The sequence below is a fragment of the Lipophrys pholis genome (assembly GCF_963383615.2).
Source record: "Lipophrys pholis genome assembly, chromosome: 19".
NCBI lineage: Eukaryota > Metazoa > Chordata > Actinopteri > Blenniiformes > Blenniidae > Lipophrys > Lipophrys pholis.
This window is the reverse complement of record NC_137647.1, coordinates 13,233,776-13,253,598: the sequence shown is the minus strand read 5'-3', so window position 1 is coordinate 13,253,598 and position 19,823 is coordinate 13,233,776. Positions and strand designations below refer to the sequence as shown.

The 19,823-nt window shown below is 42.6% G+C and overlaps 1 protein-coding gene across 1 annotated transcript in view; it reads left to right on the top strand.

Moving 5' to 3' along the window:
- LOC308125084 (Na(+)/H(+) exchange regulatory cofactor NHE-RF2) overlaps positions 1–18,760 on the top strand; it is a 28,110-nt gene extending 9,350 nt beyond the window's left edge. Inside the window, exons 3-6 of the mRNA XM_080488582.1 lie at positions 11,426–11,650; positions 16,382–16,535; positions 17,058–17,173; positions 17,289–18,760. Coding sequence (XP_080344708.1) covers positions 11,426–11,650; positions 16,382–16,535; positions 17,058–17,173; positions 17,289–17,453 — 660 coding nt within the window. The 3' untranslated portion in view covers positions 17,454–18,760. The remainder of the gene's footprint in view (positions 1–11,425; positions 11,651–16,381; positions 16,536–17,057; positions 17,174–17,288) is intronic.
- Positions 18,761–19,823: the final 1,063 nt, after the last annotated feature.

The window sequence follows — 19,823 nt, the reverse complement described above, 5'->3', positions numbered from 1 at the left end:
ACCTTTAGTACTTACATGCATGTCTGCCAGTTATGAAGGAGTACAAAATTAATACAGGTTTGACTTTTGTTATTCAACACAAACTAAAAAGGCCACGAAGCCTCTATATGAACTCAGGGGCTCAAGTTGACCTCAATGGTTCATTTGTTATAAAGATTCAGTTGTTTGACTGTATCATGTGAGTGATGCTGCTTGTTTGTGAGTCTTGTCTTGCGCCCAAATGTAATTCAGTAAAACAAGACTTTAAAGCTTGAGAGTTTGATCTAAGGAATATTGAGCCTTTTTCAGCTTGCACCCCTTAAATTCCTGAACAGCTGCTGTGTTTTTGCTTCAGTATGTCCCTCTCCATTATACATAAAGTTCTAATCAAGATGCATTTAAAAAGTAAATCTCATGCTCTTTATGATGTATTGAAGCCGTGACATAAATGTCCTGAATTCTGACTCCCTAAAATGGTTTCAGTAGCACTGAGGATCCAAATCTTAAATGTTTTACATATAGTTACACTATGCACTACTTTTGCATAACCAAAGTAAAAGAACAGGCCCGTTCTCTCCTGTCATCTTGGACTCGTTTGGGACTGGTCCTAAAGCCTAACCTGTAATCGTTTGGACGGCATTCAGCTTCACATTTAAGGCTATCTACTAATAAAACATGGCCATCTGAGAGATAAGCGCCCTGTTTTAGTAATCTATTTTCGCATCCTCATCTTTTAAATATCAGTTGTTGGAAGTGTAGGCCTGCGGCACATGGGGTGAAGATCGATCAGCTGCCCACACAAAAGCCCTGCCAGCAGATAAAAGATGCGGGAGACGACGACGCGAGAGAGACAGAAACACTGTAAATACAAAGAGCTCACGAAACAGGCAGTTAGAAATTCCTTTTTCTACAGCGAGAAGTCCTTGAGAGTAGTCTTTGTACTGATGATAGTGTGGCGAGGCGAGACACACTCGACGTCAACCCTCACCGTCACACCTGCGCTGTTTCACAGCTCCCTTCTATTCCTGAGGTTCAGTCACATCACGTAGTGACTTTTTTTTCTTTTTTTTTTAATCTGCTGCTCCCTGCTCTCGCAGCTGCACAAGTTCCCACACATCAATCCGCGCGGCGTTCACACACGGCCGATTGTTTCTGACGTCCCACCGGCCCCGCTCTGTTTTGCTCAGCTCTAACATCTTGGAGCAGTTTAATTGCAGCCATCCTTTGCATGTCCACGGGGGAGGAGATGTAATGGGAAACAAGGGGCTGTATCCTTATGGATCACCCGGGAATTGGAGAGATGCTTGAGTAACACTTGACAAACGAGGGCAGGAAGTTTGATCTGTCTGTGTGTGAGGTGAGGGTAGTGTTTGTCTATGTGTGAGAGGGGATGTGTGCGGCAGAGCAGCAGGCAGGAATTCCCTGTAATTGATTCATTATGCTTTAGAGAGGGACAAATGAGTAATGCGCATATATCTCCCAAACGTATATTCCTGGAGCTCTTTGGATTAGTTTAAGCTAATGAGGTCTCCTCACTAGAGAACTGTTTTAGTCTCCATGATGTCACATTCACAGTATCTTTCACTCCTAAGGGGGTTTTAAATAGACACAGTCAGAGCAGAAGCTTTTGGTTGTTTACAATGTTCTTTAACATGTGCGATAATAATATTCAATATTTGATAATCATTATTCATAAAAGCCTGAAAATTTTATTTTTTGAGTTTGACTAATCTGTCTTTGTGGAGTTTGCATGAGCTCCCTCGTGTGTTGGTGGGTTATCTCTGTGTCTACCATGGATGGATGGAGCAGCCAGAAATATTTAAATGTATTTGCTATAAATATAGCTATGGTCGTAGGACAATAAATCAAACATTGATTACTGAGCCAAATATTTTTGTTCTCTCGCTGTGAAAAACACAACGAATCCCCCACGGCCAGGAGAGATATCTGCCTCACACTGATAACAGAGGCGTGGACACACACCCAAAAACATGATGTCACCAAAATCAACTGCCGACCTGTCACATGTGAAAAAAAACAGAGGTAGCGGTGGTGTGAGCAACTGATGTGAATATAATGGGAAAAAATTTTTTTATGCCTATTAATAAACTCGAATAACCTGAGAATGAGAGAAGAGAAAATAAATACTGTAAGCTTAAATACCAGCTCCTTTGTGACTACACACACACACTCATACACACACACGCACACACACACACACACACACACACACACACACACACACACACACACACACACACACACACACACACACACACACACACACACACACACACACACACAAACCAGCACATAACTGCTGAATATTCCACCATCACCAGCAGCCCACACAGTTTAAAGCTGACATTTCAATGCCAATAGGCAGAAATGTTGCATTTTGCAGCCACTTTATTCATGCTGTTTCTGATGTGAAAGACATACTGTCTTGTGTGTGTGTGTGTGTGGGGGGGGGGGGGGGGGTTATGAAATAATTAGGAGATTATGAAAGAATTAAGTGCAGAAAGATAGCGAGAAACAGATGGAAAGAATGTATTGGTGAGATTTAAACCACCTGTTGCGTCGCCTCTCCCTCTCTGTCTTTACATACTTTCACTCAGTTTCTGATCAGCTTTAACCGTGAAAATGAAACTGGCTCACAGGGAATGGGTGATATTGCTGTTATCTCCCAGAAGGCCAGGCCTTTCGGTAAAACTGATATCGAGCATCATTCTACACCCTCTGCATCCATCTTTGTTGTTGTTTTTCTGGGTAATCCAGTTACCTTCATATGACCGGTCCTCAGAGAAGCTGTGCTCTGTGGGTCACAGCTTTCTTTCCCTCCAAAGATACTGCACAATTACAAAAGACAGCTAAACAGTGATCCAGTGCAATGATTATGAAACACTTTAATAAAACAACACCCAGAACAAACATAACGAACATCAACATAACGTCAGACATAAAACCATTTCATTTTGACCCAAAGTCAACTGGTCATTGAAAAGTCCTACAAAAGTAATACAGAAATAAAGAAAGGTTTACTGGAAAAGATGCGTTGATAAATTTGGACTTTCACTAACAGTAATATCAAATAATCACATAACCCTGACCAGCATGTGGAGTTTGCAGGTCTAAAATATTTGGAACAGATCATGAAGAGGCAGCTCCAAGATGTAAAGATTGAATTTAGACCTGGTAAACACAAGATTCCAGGTAAGTTGCACATATATTATAAGGTGGCCACGTGTTGAGGCAATGAGTAACTAGTTTACTACTCGAGTTGCCTTTAGGTGCAGTTTGCATGTTCTCCCTTTACATTCATAATAATATGTTTGTACTCACGAGGCTTCTACATCTAATGACAGTTCCATGAACTTTGGCTTCGCAGGCTGCATCACAGTGGAGTTTCAAGTGTTCAGTAACAAAAAAATATCAACATGCATGGCCTCAGCAGCTTCAGCAGATATTTAGACTATAGCTCAGATCCACAACTACTGTTTTTCTTTGAGCGAGGTCTCCCAGCACACTGCAGCAGTGGATTTGAGACTTTCACAGACATAATAAAACTTTGTTTTGGGAAGCTTTTAATGGGAGGAAGTCAAACTGGAATACAGCCTCACTCACAACAAGGAAGACACGACTTCACTGAATCTTCCTGCACTTCCAGGTTCATTTGTGACTTGGATATCTGATTGTGGAGCAATGTGACGGTTGTCCTAAAGTTGTTAGAAACTTATAACTCCTCATTTTCACCCCATGTCATTTGCTGATCCCCTCGCCTGCCAGGTTCCTGCCGCTTCTTCTCTTCTAGATTGAAATCAAAACGCTGCATGATGCACGAAAGTGAGCTGCAAACCCAACACATACATTCACAATAATGAAAAGCATCACATATGAAATTCGGATGTTTTGCTTGAATAATTTACCGAAAGGAATAGTCCCATATCCCAGTTGGAAGAATATATCTGGTCAAACTGGGATCTTCCCACTAAGAAACTGGGAAGTTTCATTCAGAGGAAAGGCAGGTCTGACGTCCGCATGACAGGAGTGTGAATATTACTAAATGTACACAAGCACACAAATGGTATTTTCATCTTGATTTCTTTTGGGGCTCAAAGGCATCAATCACAACACTGCTTCACAGTTTCAGTGATACAGACTCGCTGTTAAGTAAGTATAAAGCTACATGACCCAAGTAAGAGCTCTACAGCCGATGTGCATAAATATAGTGTGAAAATAAATGAGTCCTCCTGAGCTTCTTTTCATCCTCTTCTTGGTTGATATACATGATTATTAGTTGTTGTTTTTTTATGGAGAAACTGTCACAGGTTCAGGCACCTCCAACTGTTAATTTAGCGTATTTGGGAACTGGATCTTACGAACTGGTAACCATCCCAGTTTCCAGCCGTGTTCCTAATGTTCTGTACACATGAACAATATAAGATCATTTTACACTTCCTGGCAGTATAGCTTAAACAAACTTAACAATAAACTTCCCTCATGCGCTCAAGCAAAGCCGAACATTATTACCTTAGTAAAAGTCCAATTTAAAGGCAGAGCTGATGGATCTCATTAGATTACACAAAGGGTTTGATGAGTGAATACTGTGTTGCTTTGAGAGCTTTAGAGGTGAAGGTGGCCAGATATTGTTGGTTCGCTGACTCCTGCTTTACATTTATTAAACCGACATGACATCAGCCCTCTCCTTGTAGGCACAGAATGAAAGCAAACCACAGTTGTCCAATAATTTACCTTAACGTGTGATAAGAAACAGAGGTTTGGCTCTGAAACCCTGAACCTGCACTGTCCGTCAGGAAATTCTTGTGCTGAGTCCAAGTAGTTACCACGATTTACTCTGTAAAGGGTACATTATAAAAGCCTGAGCCATGACAAATTAAGTTTACTCCGCTATACTGTACCGCGGTTTTCCAGTCCTTTTAGATGCACTCACTCCCATTTTTACACATTCCACCTTTACTTCGCTTTTCGCCTTAAATTACGATCTAAAGAAACACTTTAAAACAGCTGGAGCCACGTGTGTTACGACACACACATGCTTGCAAGCAAACACACACACACACACACACACACATACTGCGGCAGAGTAGGGAAGTTTGTAAACATATCTCAGCAGGTCTGTCCGGGTAGGGCAGCTCTGGACTCCACAAACCAAACAGTTACACTCTTTGTCTGCCAATCGCAGAGCTGTTACACAATACAGCACAACACCAGTGGGAAAGAAAACAGTTGGTTGTCGAGATCTCTGGCCTCATCCTCAGTGTTCTCTCTGTAGCCCTGCGCCTGTATTTCCTGTGCTCCACATCCTGTGCATCATTCCGCTGGACCTGTTTCTCTTTATCATACTGATGCTGTCCCCAGTTTTCATTTTTACAAGCTGTATAAGCTCCAGATCCCTCTTCTGCCTCTTTCCAGCTGCTTGTCAATTCTTCTCCTTCTCACTGTCGTCTCACTCATGTCTTCCTCTGTGGACTGACCAGATCTGATTGAGCAACACTTCAACACTTGAAGCTTGTGGATTGTGGATCGTGCACACACACACACACACACACACACACACACACTCGCCTTTTGAAATGATCTTCATGTGTTTTTTTACTGGCACAATTCGGAAAGTCTGCACTGCACTGTCACGTAAACACTAAACCCACACGTCAGTAGAAACTATGTTCATCCAGCTTTATTCTACAGATACCACAGATATGTGTGTCTGTACACTGTGTTTAACATACTTTAGAAGGGTCACCCTGCATGTTGAAGTGGCTCCTCTCTCTTAGATACCGCTAACAGATGAAACTGGCTCCACGGGTTGCACTGTCGTCTCCGTGGCATCTGGTTGTCAAACATGACCTCAGCAAAAAGTCCCATGTGCTGTTGCTTGTTTGCGCTTCATGCAACATCAGCAACGTTTCCAGTCAGAGCTCTGTTGTAAATTACATTCAGTGGGCTTCAGACATCGCTGCTGCCAGGAAGCATCCGCTCGAGGGCGTTTCCATCAGCTGAAATCTAATTTTTTTTTCATTATTAATACTATTATTACTTCTGCTCAATTAGAACTCATGCGCGTATACAGCAAAGACAGAAACAAACGTATGTGTACGTCTTAATAAGAATCTATAGCATGCAGACAAATCGAATGCTGAAGGTTTTGAAAGCACGTCAACAGGGAGTGGTGAGAGTCCTCTGAATGGCCCCGGTTACTGTGACTACATGTGTAACTGGAACAAAAAACAGGCCTCTATTTCCACTGCAGAAGCCCTGTTTGTTCTTGACGAGCTGGTTTTACTGGCAGGATAGCGAGATGTTATGCAAACACCAATAGCTCTCAATTCAAAATTTTATTTGGACTTTTTGGTTTTTTGAGTTTCAAAATATGCATCTGTTGTGAGGTTGTTGTTGTTTTATTTGATAAAAAATGTCCCAGGTTAAAAGTCAGCACTCTCAGCCACTGATTGCTAGAAAATAAGCAAGATTTTTAATTTTTTTTTTTAATCATGACCTGTCGTTTTGCTGAGGAATTTGCACAATGAATAAACACATACGTTTATCGAGTTGTGCTGAAATAATGTTGTTGGTCATCTGCTTATGTGATTAGGAGCGTCTCAGAGTCTCAGTATAGAGGATTTTTTACTTAATATTTTCCGTAAAAGTTGTTTTTTTTGCGTGACTTTGCGTGTATGCAACTCGGTTTTGGATATGAATGTAACAATAGCGGCGATAGGAGTCACCCTTCTTGTGTAGCAACCGTTGCAAGAAAACACTGGAATGTATTCTGCAAATTTATTTTCATGTCACCACAGCAGAAGTCAGTATTCTCATCTATTTTGGACACTTATTGGTATTTCTGTGCAGCGAGCCCAGCTGGAAAACAGGCTGTCGACCCAAGTGAGATTTTTCCAAGCTGAGCAAGAGAAATAACAAACCAAGATTGAGTTTTTAAGGTCGTGGAAGAACTCAAGTTATGGAAAGTCATAAAAAGAAATAATAAAAAAAAAAGAAAAAACTCATGGTGGGCGCACAGAACAAGTTTAACCGCAGATTGGTTGTTCTCTGTAAATGCTTTGACAAAATGCTTTCTTTTTTTGTTTAACGTGCCGGCTGTTGATTGGATTCCAGCTCTCATGTTCAAGGTACCTGCTTGTAAGATTTTCTCTTGGTCTCTGTAATGAGTGCCTTTAGTGAGATACGTCAGTCATCCGACACATTATTTGTGTATGCAGTGTGGATGTGACAAACTAGGCTGTCTATCATCATTCTTTAATAAGATTAGCTGCATTTTTCTGACTCGAGACTCACTGGAAGGATAACCGATTTATTACAACTAAGTTGCCAAGTTTACAGAGAAGACAGTCACACACACACACACACACACACACACACACACACACACACACACACACACACACACACACACACACACACAGCTCAACAATTAATGTATAGTTCCTACACATTGAATGACGTGCATGTGCACTCGCCTAAACATACATCGCATTGTGAGCCAGCAGCAAGCCAGTGATCCTTGGCTGTGAAAGGGTTAACAGCGGTCATGATCCATCCGTCGCAGTAGGCCACCGCTCAATTATTCAACAAGCTGCGATCTAGTTTCATCACCTGCCAACGCCGCTGCCAGCAGCCGCTTACAAAAAGCAGAAAACATACGTGCGCGTCTGTGTGCACAGAGGCAAACAAATTAGATAGAACAAGTCGTATGTCTTCATTCTCTGTCACACAAACACTAAAATGCCATAAACTGCATTGGTCTCCATGTTGGTGATTTGTTGGGTGTTTTGATGAGACGATGTGCGTTTCTTGTTTCTTTCTCTACGACGGCAGAGACAAACTCTTCCTTTATAATTGTTCAAGCTACTTGAGAAGCCGTGTCTGTCAAAGTCCAAGTAAAGCTGCCAAATGTCACACACTACTAGTGAAAGATACCTGATTACTTTTAACACACTCCACATCCTTTGATTCATGACTTCCTGAGTTTTCACATGGCTTGTTGGGTTCTTGGGAGAATAGAAACTACTCCAGGAAGACACTTTTGTAGTCGAGCTTAATATTAAATACCTTAAAATCTATTAAGTGTTGTGTTTAGTGCTTAAAGCATATAGGCCTTTTTCCTCTTCTTAAACCTTCCACTTTCTCAGTTGGCAAATATGAGTTTGACGGCATGCAGATCAATTTTTCCCACTGGTAAATTGGAACATTCCCACTTCCCATTTTCTTGAATGTACTTTTAAATGCAATATAATGGGATGTTGAAGGAGTGCTATTCAACCTCTACTGTATCAGCTCATTGACGTGGGATATGAAATATTATTTACATGACAGAGTGTATCTTTATCTGTTCTTATGAAGCCACTCACAGAGTCCAGCACGCGTTTGGCGTGTCTACTGTATACGCTCCCCCGCATGTACTCTCGGAGGCTGATCAAAACAAAAGCTGATTGTAGCAGGAAACGTCTGGAATTCATGGGATGGCACTTTACCCCTTTCACATCACTTCCTCTCTGTGTTAGTGGTGTTACTGGGGTCAGTGTGTGTGTGTGTGTGTGTGTGTGTGTGTGTGTGTGTGTGTGTGTGTGTGTGTGTGTGTGTGTGTGTGTGTGTGTGTGTGTGTGTGTGTGTGCGTGTGTGTGTGTGTGCATTGTGGGAAATAAAAACTCCATAATGCTCTGCAGTGGGTGTGTAATATTCCATAGTGTCTCCATACAGAAAAGCAGGCAGATTTATTGCAGAATTTTCCATTTGAACTTGTTTTTGAGTCGCGCTGCAGTGACACGCGAGTCCCTGCAATGAAACCCAGACTTTGTGTTTTGCCAGCACTTCCTATTGCTTCCCCTCCCATGTGCAGAAACATGTCCGATGCAGATAGCTGAAAGCTTTTGCTATGAGAAACTGGTTTGCTGACAACAGGGGAAAAAGTCATTTTTTCTTTGTCTCATCCAAACATTTTTTTCCAGCAATAACCATGAAGTTTTCAAACAAGCACGGTGGCTGCATGTGGTTTGGTGCCCTCTTGTTTTGGAGAAGTCGCATTGTAGCTTCAGGCTCCCTGTTCTTTCCAGTTTGATTAATGCAGGTAGATGTGGCGCTGAGCATTCTCTGCCATCGACACCCAGATCCGCCGCAATCGTACACAAACTTCAAACACGATCGCAAAGACAAATTAAAGTGTCCAAACGCACAGTGCGTCAAGGACTTGAAGTTTAAGAGATGGCCCAAGCCCGAAGGGGTGATTAGTGGGGTGCAGACAGGCATCGAGAGGCAGTCGGAGGTTAGATTGGCAGACACTTGCGTCTCCCCCACATAATGACTCCCAGCTGTGCAGCGCTCACTGTTTATGTCCACTGCAAACTCTTTTCCTCGCCTTCGTCTCTCACTGGAAGCTTCTGTCATCTTCATTCTTTTTTTTTTCCCTCATCGCTCTGCTCCTCTGTTTGTCTGTCTGCTGCACTTCTCTCGGGGCTCTGCACATTTCTTGACCTGTCTGTCTAATTTCTTGCACTGTCTTTCTCGACCCTCTCGCTGCATCTAATTATCTGTCCCTCCCACACACTCTCTCCCTCTTGGCCTCCCTTCTCTCTTGTGTCTTCTTGTCCTGTTATGCTTCTCTTCCCTTACCTAGATCAATAGCGCTTATATTAAATATATTGTCGTCTCTCTTGGATGATCCACCCCTGCTGCCCAAACCCAGGCACTTCCTTTCCATGCAGGGAAACATTTATCTGCAGGCATTCACAAGAGTTGAATCATTCCAAAGCTCTCTTCTTCTCTCCCGCCACATTTCAGGGCAAGCTGCCCAGATCACTGCTACCCTAAAGAATTGGATGTCTGAAATGAAAATGATATGTTGCCATCTGTGTTATTTTATTACCGTTAAGGCTTTTCAGTGGTAGAAATTGTTGTGGTAGCTGTGCTTCACTCATTATTTCTTAGATGCTTTTATGAAATTTGGTTCAAGAGTTGAAAAAAAAGCTGTCATCAACCATTGTGTGCAGTTATCACTACCGTTGTCTCCTCTCTCTCTCTATCTCTCTGTCTCTCTCTCTCTCTCTCTCTCCCTCCCTCTCTCACCCTGCCCACGTGCTCTATATGTATTTTTATCCAGCACAGAGCTGGATTGTGGTTCGAGCTTCACATATGCAGTGGAAACAAAAGACTTCTCAAACTGCGTAATATGAAATGTCTCATGTGCACAACATGTGTACGGTACTGTGTACGTGGTGAACTCTCGCAGGTCACCCAACAGCATCTTTACCTGGCCATTACCGCACCGCTAATATGAGCTGGGGTTACAGAGCCAGCCACCAAGTGTCAGCTCTCTCGCAGCACATTTCTTCCCGAGTGTGTAGGCGGGAAATCAGTGCGATCACACTGTAGCGTTCTGGGCACAATTATACAGGTTCTATAAATGTCTTCACTCAGGCTGAGTGATGGGAGAGAGGTGCTGCAAATGGACATTTTCACTCCACAATGAAAAACGGTGCAATAGAATCAGAAATCCATTCTCCAACTGAATGAAAGCATGAAAAAGGGAGAAAATCTGAAAAGGGCCACGTGATGACACACAATTATTCAGATTGTAACTCTGTGAATATGAACATGTTTGTTTTTCAATGTGGTGATTATTATTCCTTGAATTCATTCCGATCACATTTATTTGTATGAGCTATTCACTGCGGACGTGAAAGGTGCTCGTTGACCAAAGTGACTCAGCCACGTTTGTTTCCCGTGTTCGTAAATCATCACAAGCTCTGCTGAAACACCATGTCTGCCTGACTCACTGCTGCTTTCTACATATGCCACGTCGTTTAAAATGTGTGCTTTTTCAGCATTAAAACTGCCAATGTTGCAATGAGTTCCAACGTCAACCAGACTCCAGCTGTTGAATAATCTAATCTCCACCTGAAGCTCCTGTGGTTCATCTTAGCAGGTTTATATTGATGATATTTCACATATAGACATATAATAAATTTTTGTAATCACATCTGTAGAACCTCAGTAATTTGAACCACAGCAACTAATCAAGTAGATTATTACAGTGTGTTCTGGAGTCATTAAAACCAAATCAGGATTAAGTTGAACCTGCAGGTTTTTCCCATAAGAGATTGTGTTTCTGGACTCCTTCTGCACTCATTCAATTTTTTTTTTCATTCATAGAAATTGCATGAACTTGTATTATGATGCCGTGCAGCTCTGTTTGCTGTAGCCACAGGGAGAGCTTGAGCCGGGTCACCCAGCGCTCTCATGAACTGAAGCTGCCCAGAGTGTGATTGTGGTTGTTTTATTGCTACATAATCTTAACACTTGAACCAGATGAGCACATTATTAATTATAGTTTGACAAAGGATGCAAATGTAGAAGCGTGAGCCTCATTGTGTCCTACACAAAGACAAATATGTGTCTCTCCTCTCTCCTCCAGGAGGCTGTTGCCCAGGCTGAGGCTGACTCCCAGACCCAGGCGCAGCAGCGCCAGTCTGACCCGTCTGAGCTCGTCCCCCGACTGTGTCACCTGGTGAGATCAGAGACGGGCTACGGCTTCAACCTCCACAGCGAACGCTCGCGGCCTGGCCAGTACATCCGCTCCCTGGACCCCGGATCACCTGCTGACCACGCTGGGCTCCGACCGCAAGACAGGCTCATTGAGGTATGAAGGAGCGTGGTGTTGTGTGTGTGTGTGTGTTGATGTGTACGTGCGCAATTTAAATAATAGAACATAATCCATTGAAATATCCTCTTCTAGTCACCAGAAACATCTTTAGTGTTTATAATGTCTGTGTCAGTCTGGCATATGACAGAACTCATGATTGACAGGCTGAAAGAAAGTCTTCCTCAAGATGCTCATCATCCTTCCATCCTATGCATGTTGTTTTCATTATCAAGTCCCGGTATTGTTGTTCATTTTAAACTCATATTTCCAGAATAGTTACATTTTTGTCAGAAAGCTTTGCTGACATGAATCTAGCGGGTATTTTCTCCATAGCATGCCAATAAAAACAACTTAAGTTAAGCAACCTTCTATTCCATATGAGCTGACAAAAGTGAATTGACATATTTTCAAACATGTTCATTCAAGGATATCTGAATCCAACAAAAAAATACAAATAAAGAAGGTCTCATTTGAGGATTATAGATCTGTTTTATAAGCTGAATTTCAAACTAAAGCCACGAGAGATGGAAGATTTGCCAAGTTTACAAAAGCTTTTGTCGTCTCCCTCATTTGACCAAATACCGTCCACCTCTCGATCCACTATCTCAGCTGTCATTATATCAGCGGCCGTCATGCTGGCGTGTTTCTAATGATAAGAGGACCTGGAGCCGGGACCTGGTCTTCACTGTATGTCAGACTGGTGAGATGGAAGAAGATAAAGAAAGCTGATCGCGACCATGAGGAGTGTCGGCCTCGAGTCTGTCTCTTCTCAGTGAAAACGACAATGTGTTACTACTGTACATCTATTTCTTTTTTCCTTAATCAAACAAAAAGCGACTCAGATAAGAAAATATATCATGAGTAGACATCAAAAACATAAGCACATGTGATGTGAGATGTGCAAGAGAATGGGTGAATCTGATTAGCTGTGTAAAGAAGCACTGTGTAAGTGAAATGTATTGACTACTAAACATTATTGTCAGTAATTTGCTCAACACTAGTTATCCCTGCAGCACTGTATCGTCTCACGAATATGACACTTTGCTGTTATGTCGTACTTCACGCTTCTGCTTGCTCTGAGCCATCGGGCAAAGCTGAGTTCACAAACATACGAAGGCAATCAGTGTCTAATGCCCGGCAAACATATTGTAGAGAGCTCATTGAATGGTCTGGAAAGTGCTGATCGATAGCAATACAGACTCTAAACAAAATGTGTGGTCATGGAACATAATGTGGAAGAGTCTGACCCCGTGGAAGTGATGGTGAAACTGTGTGGGAACATCCTGTCTATAGCAGGTCGCAGATGGCAGTGCATCACCTCCCTGGCTTCCCGCTACAGAGGCATGAAGAAGGACACACACTCACAAACACACATATTACGAAAACAAACCGGATAAATAAGTGTGTGTGTGTGCTTGTATGCGTGCGTGCGTGCAATAATTACAGCTGTCTCTGACCATGCATCAAGACAGCGCTTGTGTTATCTGTCAGCAGCTCGTTAGAGAGGTGAACAACCATGACAGATCTCTCCCTCTCTCCCTCTCTCTCTCTGTCTCCCGCCGTCTTTTCTTCTCACCACGCCCCATTACACTGGAGTGTATCGGCGTTGTAAAGGCTATGATGAGAGCTCGGCTTTCTGTCGATGTTTGGCAGAAGCTCTGACACCAGTGAACGCCTCATCAGTTTCTGCTTCAGCCGTGTGTACTCCGAACCTCGCACAGACTCCAGTGGGGCATCGAAGGTCATGCAAACGCGTGCCGCCCTCACCTGCTCATTGTGTGCCCTTCGGATTTGACACCTGCGCCATTATCAGTTTAATCTCTCCCGCAAACGCACACGCTCAGTTTTAACATGATGGGAAAACAGGGCTCATTGTAAAGAATGTTGTTGTTGTTTTTTCAGCATCAGCTTATTTTCTTTTGTCAGTTAAATCAAAAAGGATAAAATAATTGAGTCTGTGGCTGTAGCTGCCGTGAAAAGATGAATTGATTCAACAGGTTGTTTTTTACGTTAATTAAACTTGCGATAGTAATTAGTTTAGCTTTTAGAATTCAGTGCACTCTCCCCTCAGCAAGAATGTTTCCTGGATGAAGTTCGGGTTTGGCTTCAGGGCCTCGCTGTAAAGAGTTTGTTCTCTCATTGGATGCGTGGGTTTCCTCCAGGTACTCGGGTTTCCTCTCACAGTCCAAAAACATGCATTTGAAGCTAATTGGTTTCCCTAAATTCCCCATAAGTGAGTGTCAATGTGTGTGACTGTGGCAGGGTGTAATCTGGCTTGGCCCACAGTCAGCTGGAAACAACGCCAGCAACACACAACCCCAAATTGAATTAAGTGGAATTGAAGATGGATGGATGGCTGTGATAGAGGTTAAAATGTCATATATCACAATCTCTTGCAAGAGGATAAAGAAAAATACCACCACATGAACGAATAAAAAAGTTCAATCTGCCTATGTTACAGTCGTCCGCAAAAATCTGAGCAGCACCACGAGCAGAACAAGCCAAAGTCGGGCATGGGGCAGGCAGTAGGGGTAGAACACTGAGCCCCACTTACAACCTACTACTGCAATCTGAATGCATCTTACACAGAATCTATTTGGAAACAATAGAAGAAATTCATTTTTACTTGCATGTTATAACTGAAAACCAGAGAATAAACAAGCTATTTAAACACTATTGATTATACGCCGAATGTCCAGTGGGACGCGGATGATAAAGTTAAGGCCCGACCTTTTGATAACAATATTTTTTACTCTCAGCTGCCTTTATTCTTGATTGAAGAAGTTTTGTTTGCTAATACATTATACAAGTTTTTATTTGAAAAGAAGTAGCTCATTCTCACCACTAAAATTAAAGCCATAGCTTTGTGGGCACATTACATTTAACATTAAAAGTTGATGTACACCTGGCGTAGTCATGTGTGGTCGGTAACAATGTGTTTACAAGCTTGATTTTATGTCATTCTTTTAATCACTCCTTGTAGTTTGTCCATTGTACCTCTAGGCAAGATGCTCCCCATTGTTATACTACAGTAATATCTTGAAGAGTCTGGAGAGTATCTGAGACTCTTTGTGAGGCTCTACTGGGTACATAATAGTTAAAAGCGGCTCACATCCCATGTGTCATGTTCACAGAGCAAATGTACTGGAAAATACTTGTGATCTCACACAATGCTCACACACAATTATGGTGGTGAACTTCAGGTGGCTCTCTCCTTTTACTCACACATTATTAAGAAATTCCCTGAGGATCCATCCCATGAGAACAAGGATTTCACAGGGTTCCTACTGCCTGTATTAATTAGTCCAGCAAGCAGAGAACTTGTGTGGGATGGAGCGTTAATGAAGTGTGTGAAACATGACACAACACCTGTTGTTAGGCCATATACAAAGATGTTTGTTCTCGCTGTATCAAACTGTCTTGATGACCGATGATCTCTGTTTTATCAGCCTGTCATGGGTTCTGGGGCAAAAATATTCTTTTGATGACGACAAGAGCAGTTCACATTTTCCATCTGTTGATCCGACGTTGCTCCATTATATTTACAGTGTTGTGTTCCCTCCACTTTCTTCTTATTACCCTCATTTTTCCCGTTTGCTTCCTTTCCTAAATTGCCCATAAAGTCCATTTCATTGCAGCGATTAGCCTCTACTCCCGTCTCGCTTCATTTCTCACACCCAGCAACGAGAGCAAAAATAAACGAGAAGAGCTTGATTTTTCTCTTTGTCCCTTCCTGCTCTTATTAGAAGCAGTGAATTTTAAACAAATTCCCCTTCAGGACACTGACATCTGAAACCCACACTATAGCTGGAGCCCAGGAGAGCCATCAATAATTGATTGTGTACCAACACTAGCTTGGCGTGGTGTGACGCTCCCAGCCCAGGAGCCAAGGTCTAGACAAACCTGTCGAAACAGTGCGTCAAGATAAGAACCAGGCAATAACATACACTTGTTTTATCGGCTGTAGAAGCCAGAGTGATGCTGTCACATTGTAGACCCCTACAAGTGTGTTCATAGTGTGCACGTGTATATTTCCCACCATCGCTTCAGGCTGTATCCACAGCTGCACGCACAGCTGACCTAAAAGGCTATAAATTCACCAGTCGCAGCGTGAATTTGAGTTAAATTGTGTTTATTAGGTGCAGGAAGTCTGAAATAACGTGTAGGACTGTGTGCAATCAGTGTGTGGTCACATGGCACCACCTGCTGGATACATGAGGTAACACAGTTTATTTGGATTCTCACGCGCGCCGGCCCATATAGAGTTAATCTGGGGCTGCAGTTGTCGGAAACAGAAGTCAAATTAAACTTTCTGTGCACATTTTTTTTTTTCTTATTGTGAAAGTTGTTTTTTGTTTGCTTTTAGTCCCCTATAAAGGCAAAAGTCAAGTCTATCTGATTTGTTTGGAAGAAGTGTTGATATTGTCAGGACAGCGCTGAATAAGCTTTTGGCTTATTACTATCACGGACTGGATTGCAATTTATTTTTAACTATAAATCTGCAAGGATGTGATGCATGGAAGTGTACGTGTGATTGTGTTTGAATCAAATAAAAACTTTTGATGGACATTTCAGTCGAACTTGTCAGCTCATTTGTGTGGTTGGAATTCTGGTTACTGGCTTGTAAAACCACCTGTAAACCAGTTTCTCAGATGTAGTCATATTTCCCTCAGTACAAATACATGAAATAACCCTTCCGTGTTGTTGTTTTTTTCCTGTGTCCTCCAGGTAAACGGTGTCAACATCGAGGGCATGAGGCATGCAGAGGTGGTGGCCTTCATAAAGAAAGGAGGAGACGAGACTTGGCTGCTGGTCGTGGATCCAGACACAGACGAACATTTCAAGAGGAGGGGAGTGATTCCCACAGTCAACCATCTCAAAGGTGGGAACGCATGTGGCGAATTTAAAACACACACACACACACACACACACTCAACAGGGAGGGCATGCAAACTCCAAACAGAAAGGCACCAAGCCCAGACTCTATCTGGGATATTTATACTGTGAGGCCAAAGTACGACCCACCAAACCACAATGTGGCCCCATTCAATGTTTTCATACTACAAACTATTCCCTCTCAGAAAGGAGGGAAGCACACGTAAACATTCAGGATACTGTATACCCCACCATATGTGAGCCAGAATCAGACCAGCTAACACAACACATCTACTGAACTTATTTGCAGCAACAGTTAAAAATGTGGAGTTTATGGTGCTTACTACAGGAAATTTCATTCTTCTTCAGCTCACATGCTTTGAATAAACTTTCTTTCTAACTTTCTTCATAATCCTTGTGTTAAGTCGGATCAAATATATTTGCAAGAATCATTTTCAAGATGAAAACCGATTTGTCAGTTTTTTTTTAAAACTTTAACTATGTTCTTTTCTGTTTACCGCGTGCACAGATTACGACGGACCTTCCATATCCAACGGCTCCTCGGGCCCTCAGATCAACGGCAGCTCCACCACCCAGTCCATCAGGTCCACACACTCAGACCTCAGCCGGGGCAACAGCACGCAGGTGAGTGTGTGCGTTCCACCACGTTGCTACGTTTGGTTGGTCTGTCGTTCTCTACTTGAGATTAATAACCCAAATCCTCCGCCGTGTGTATCTGCGTCCGTCGCCTCCCATCCAGCTGGCAGATGACGAGGGCGCCCGGTTGATGGACCCGTTCGCTGAGACGGGCCTGACTCTGAGCGCCACGGCCGCAGAGGAGAAGATGAAGGTCCACTCCAAAGAAAAGAAGAAGGCACCGCAGATGGACTGGATGAAGAAATACGAGCTCTTCAGTAACTTCTGAGACAAACACTCTTCAGAGACCAAAGGACAAAGTTCTCTGCTGCCCCCCTGAGTCGCCGAGTTTGTATTGTGGGAAAAATGTCCCGTCAAATACACAGACGATGACTCACACAACAAAAATCACTTTTTACTGGAAATAAATACGACCAAAGGAGGAAGCTGTCAGGAGCGTTTGACTTTTTGAGCCTCTTCAGACACTGTTTAACCTTTTTACAGACCACACAAATAAACATCTAAATGACTCCACAAAGCTTTTGATTTGCTTAAAAGAACATAAAATCCTCACGAGCATTTCCTGCAATCACAATGGAGTATCACGGACATGTATGCGCAGTTTTGCAAAGACCCCCCCCCCCCCCCCCCATTCCTCTTTTCTCTACTTTCTCTACTCCGAAGAACTCCTCTCAGCAACTATTTTTATATTTAAGAATTATAAACAACTATAAATAAACCCTATCCCATCAATCGCGGACGGCTTTTTAAAGATTTTTATAGACACTGTGACATTAACGACTGTGGATGTCGTGGGAGTTTTGGCCCACCGGTCAAAAGAAGACGCCTAAAGACGGATCACTGTGAAAGACTTGAGACCCCCCCACCTCCAGCCCATCCATCGTCTGTTTACCAAGATGTTTGTTTTTAGTGTATCGTTCATGTATCTACTTTTGCATTGAGTTAATCAACTGATTATCAGAAGGAGATGAGACAGAATTTCTCACTTGTTTTGTTTTGTTGTTTTTTTTATTAAGTCATGAAAGGTGTATTTCCACTCATTTCATCCTACAGATTCTTCCTGTGCACACCAGCATCACAAAGGGAGGCACCACTAGCTTCAAGCTTATTGAATGAACGATCCACGCATGTGCGTCTCAGAGCGAGCGGCATGAAGGAGGAGTGTCTCGCTGGTGAAAGCTCCATGCGTACAGCAGAGGGCAAACTCATATCAGGCATGCGCTGGCACATAGAGTAAACAGAGTCCATGTTTTATCTAGACATCATTCATCATTTCATAATGTCGGAGAAACAGAGAAATGAATTTGATGTTGACGACGGACACTTTGATAATTTGAAGGTTTGGAGCCGGTGGGATCGGGTGGCTCCTGAAAGGAGAATGTGGGAGAGGCGGAGATGCAGATGTAATGTGAAGGTCGTCTCGTGTGGATGGTATTTACAAGTGTGACTTGAATTTGAAAGCACGGTGTTAATATGAAGGCAAAGAAGGAGGAGACGTTACAATTTTCCATCATCTGTTGAATGAAAATTTAAATGCCAGCCAAGCAGAAAGATAATAAACAACAAGTCAGTATTAATTGTTGCCTTTTTTTTTTTTTATATTAAGTCTCGAGAGGAACTGAGATTGTAAACAGCTTTCATTCATTGGGTAAATAACTGTAAGGTTGCCGCAGGGTGGTGTAGTGGGTGTAGTGGTTAGTATCTCACACTGAGAAAACCCCAGGTTTGAGTCCAGCCTTGTGTTGTGGGGCCTTTTTTATGTGTGCGCTCCACAGGTCCAGAAAGCTGTGTTCTAGGTTAATCTGTGACTCTAAAATCACCCGTATGTGTGACTGTCTGTCTCTGTGTGAAGATGGGATTGGCTGTGGCCATTAATTGGATGAAGTGTTATAAATTGATGGATGAATGAAAAAAAAAAGTACCCTTAACAGAGAAACACTATGAGATATCTCGTATTTTCTTTCCTTCATTTTAAAGAAGTTCATAAAACAGGATTGGGCCAGACACAATAGCTGATGTCGACACACAGTCAGTCTCGCTGTTTCTTTCTGTCTCTTGTCTTTGTGGTAATCTAAGCGAGCCGCTCGCTCCTGGTAGCTTCCTGTCGAACTCGCAGACTATGGGTGGAGGCTGTGTCGGGAAAGCACACGGTGAGGTCAGTGATGCTCCGGAGGATCTAGCGTAAGAGACTGTGGGAGCCATGGAGCTTACTGAGGATTATTACACATACAGGGACAGCTGTCATGCACATGCTCACACACACTCGGTGCAAAATGTGTGTGTGTGTGTGTGTGTGTGTGTGTTAGGAAGGTATACAATGTCGCCATCCAAGCAATGTTGATGTAAAGTATTACAACAGAAGCATTGAAGAAGTGAAGGGTTTTTTTTTTTTACTCATTCACAATTTCAGTCTTTGCACACAGTGTCTTAATTCATACGTGAGCAGGAGTTTTGTGTGCTTTAGAGCTCGCTCTGTATTTTCTGACAGTCACAGCTAAACAATCTCTGGTACTGTGGCTCATGTATGTATGATTATCTCATGCAGTATATATGGCAGGTTGCATTTTTCAATAAAGTGTGACAATTTGGATATTTGAAGTCCTTTGTCATCGTGCCTTCGATGGCTTTTCTGTTGAGT